The 3,576-nt window shown below is 45.5% G+C and overlaps 1 protein-coding gene across 2 annotated transcripts; it reads left to right on the top strand.

Moving 5' to 3' along the window:
* The first annotated feature begins 1,508 nt into the window (after positions 1–1,508).
* Positions 1,509–3,249, top strand: dpm3 (dolichyl-phosphate mannosyltransferase subunit 3, regulatory). 2 transcript variants are annotated; one of them, XM_012828916.3, is made up of 2 exons: positions 1,509–1,600; positions 2,324–3,249. In XM_012828916.3, the coding sequence occupies exon 2, from the start codon at positions 2,359–2,361 to the stop codon at positions 2,635–2,637; it is 279 nt and encodes a 92-aa protein (XP_012684370.1). In that variant the 5' UTR covers positions 1,509–1,600; positions 2,324–2,358; the 3' UTR covers positions 2,638–3,249. The 2 variants fall into 2 exon arrangements, with proteins under 2 accessions (XP_012684370.1, XP_012684369.1); XM_012828915.3 differs by having other exon boundaries at positions 1,515–1,622.
* Positions 3,250–3,576: the final 327 nt, after the last annotated feature.

Consider the following 3,576-nt stretch of genomic DNA (forward strand, 5'->3'; position numbering starts at 1 on the left):
ATCACTGTCTCCATCTGTTTGTTTTTCTTCTTACTCCTTCCCTCATTCTGTCTCTCTTTTACAGTACATGCTCTGCTTCATCCCTGTCTTCCTCCTTCTCTCGTTTCTCTCTCTCATCTACACCTCACCTCTCTCGTTTTCTCCCGCCCTCTCTGTCTCTCTTTTCTGCGATGTACTCCCTCCCTCAGCCGCCCCCCTGACTCGCTGCAGGCTGGTGTGACGAGGCTGCCAGGCTCTCTCTATAGGGGTGCAGGTTTCCTGACTGTGTGTGTGTGTGTGCATGTGTGTGTGTGTGTGTGTGTGTGTGTGTGTGAGAGTGGAGGAACAAGATCTGACAGGGAAACACACTGCCAACAGCCAATGCTGCCATTCCCACTAGGGCCACACCAACATACTCGCTTACATACAAGAGCCCATGGCATCATTCCCTTTCTGTCTTCCTTTCTTTCTGTCTTTCTCAATCTATATCTCTTATCCGCACACACACACACACACACACACACACACACACACACACACACACACACACACACACACACACACACACACACACACACACACACACACACACACAAACACAACTTCACAACAGAGGATTGGGACCAAAACATGTGCACAAACAGTAGGCCTACATATATACACCCATACGTACATAGGCCTATGGGCACTATTGACATGCACATAGAAATGGTGATGAAATGCGCAGACTCTTTGTACATGTATTCATAATTATCAATGTCTAATTAAACCTTTGACATACAATCAATGAGCTGACAACATACAACATACTATGCAAACTCATAGATTAACTCTAGTTGATAGTTAATCTAACCCATCGATTTTAAGATTTTTAGATAGGTTTATAGATTAGAAAACTGCACACATAGCTATGTGTGTATGTGTGCAGTTTTCTAATCTATAAACCTATCTAAAAATCCTCTGTACAACCTGTTCCTTTTGGCACACTCGTGGTAAGACCAACACACACACACACATAAACACTGGGTCACTAAGAATAACTCGCTCATTTTCGGAGTGGATGATGTTTACGTCTCAGAGCCTCTTAAGAATCGTTCTCCCCCTCTTATCGGGGAATGTTTACGTCTCCCCGGCTCTTAAGTACACGCTAGGCGGGTCACGGCCCTCACTGGCTGTTGGGCACTGGGAGTTCATTGTGCTGAATGAGCGGATATGACCCGCGGCACCTTCAGAGACGCTGAACTATGGTGACATGGTGCTCTGAACAAACACAACAGCTGCTTTTGCAGCGTTTCATTTCCTGACCACAGGACACAAAAATGTCCATTACTGATATCGAATAATATGTGTGTTTTGATCCTTGTCTGATGACGACCAGGCAAAATGTTCCAGCATAAAAAGTGCAATGAAATGCGTTGTCTCATAAAACCTTCAGGGCAAATTCTTTAGCAAGCTTTTTAGAACAGATAAAAAAAGACAGTCGTAAGCATGCCAGTCAATTGCCAGTCCACGTCAGTGTGGAATAGAGAGAAAAAAAACCATTGCTGGAATCTGCGTAATACACTTCATTTCCCATAAGTCATTTCCATGACGTCATGATTTTGCGACATTACCAGAAGTGGTGAGTTGGCTTAGTCGAGCTGGTAAGAAATCGGATTTAGCCTCTAACTGTCTACTTTTATATTGAACTAAGATACGATATGTTATTGTTATATGTGGGATTGTTTTGTAATATTACATGGAAACCGCAAATGTGGTTTTACTGGAGAGAGGCTAAAATAAGAAGTTCTGTGAAGCTAGTTTGTGTGAGCTAACGGCTAACATTAGCTTCCATGTTAAAGTCTTTGAATGAAAACCCGCCACAGGCTTTACTGAAAATAACAACGGCAGAGAATCTGTGATTCATTACAAACTGTCGTACCCTAGTTGAATCACATTCCGAGGCGTTAACATAGCCGTTCTTCACACTGCTTTAAAGGTGTCAGTGCAGTGCAGTGCAGTGTAGTGTAGTGTACTGGTGATGTAAGGACACGTCGTTCATTCACCTGTTGGTTGGTTTCTGAACCACTGCTGATGGAGATGCAATTCATTTCTATTATGTCTCCGCAGAAAGATCTCTTGTAGGTGCGTTTTTAATTGTTTTTTTTTAATTAAAGAAACTGCTGTCGTTTATTTCAGTAGCTCCAGCTACGACCAAACGGAGTTAAAGGGAGCCTAAACATAAGTGATTTCATGTGATGCGTCATCACATTTGTCTTTCTGTGTTCACATAGAACTTTCACACAATGTGCTCTTTCTCTCTTTTTCTCTGTGTGTTTCATGCTGCTTTTTGTTTTGTGTCCAGTTGCTCAGTTGTGTTGTCCCGCAATTAATCTCATCATGACCAAGCTGCTGGAGTGGCTGTTGGGTGTGTCCCTGATCGGTGTTGCCTGGGGGCTGGTGACCTTTGACCTGCTGGACCTGAGGTTGCCACCGGTGTACCGGGAGGTGGCGTGGCCGATGCCAGTGTACCTGCTGGTGGCCTTTGGCTGCTACTCGCTGGCCACAGTGGGCTTCCGTGTGGCCACCTTCAACGACTGTGAAGATGCTGCCAAGGAGCTACAGGCTCAAATCAAGGAAGCCAAAGAGGATCTGAGGAAGAAAGGATTAAAAATGTGAGAGAACAGACTCTGAGACTGTGATGCACACACTCACACACTCTTATAACCACACACACACACAATGTCTGTATTATAAATACACAAACGGTCACCACATGGATCGAAGAGACATTTGTGTGTTTGCCAGTGTCATTTTCGAAAACTTTGTATAAGTCCTGGCACAGCAATAGAGACATCATGAGCTACTGAGAGACATTCCCCGCTGATGTGACGGAGTGTTATCTGTCAGAAAGCACCCCGCCTCCCCCTGAACCCTCAGCAGCCCAGGGCATGAATATTAACCTGAAGCTCGGTGTGTGGGTTTGGGGGGGATGGGGTGAACCGAGCTCTCTGCAGGGATTACCCATCTTATTAAGTCAAATAGCTGTGTGGTTATGCTAATGAGGCCCGGTGTAAAGTTACTCTCGAATTAGACTTTCTGATGTGGCCGGCGATGCTGTTGTCCGCTGTGGCTCCGGCGGTGGTCGGGACGGAGTCGGCATTCCACATGTGTCCGAGGGTTTTATGCTCCCTCTCTCTCTCTCTCTCTCTCTCTCTCTCTCTCTCTCTCTCTCTCTCCCTCTAGTAGCAGGGGGCTGTCACTGTGTGATTAAAAACCTTCCCTTAAAAATGATGTGTGTTCAATGAATGATCCCCCCCCAAACCGTTTTTGACGGTGACCGCTGCTACGCCTGGTTTCCAAGATGGAAAAGTACAATTTGTCCCGTGAATCTAAAGGGAGGAATACATTAGCAGTGCTTCCATGTTGTACGGGGGTGCTGTGTTGGCTTCCAACACCCTAATCCTAAAGCCACTAACTGCACAACATGCTGGCTGTATTTGTACAGCTTCAGGACTAATCTGATGCTGTTGGCTGAAGAAGCTGTTTGTCTATCCCATCCCTGAAATGGACGCACAGACCATTGTTTTGTAGTCCCCTGCGGAGTGGAAACAAAGA

The sequence above is a fragment of the Clupea harengus genome, chromosome 19 (genome assembly GCF_900700415.2).
Source record: "Clupea harengus chromosome 19, Ch_v2.0.2, whole genome shotgun sequence".
NCBI classification, from domain to species: Eukaryota; Metazoa; Chordata; class Actinopteri; order Clupeiformes; family Clupeidae; genus Clupea; species Clupea harengus.

Bases quoted from the DNA above. Each gene is read 5' to 3' on its own strand.
- dpm3 (XM_012828916.3), top strand. From the start codon at position 2,359: ATGACCAAGCTGCTGGAGTGGCTGTTGGGTGTGTCCCTGATCGGTGTT.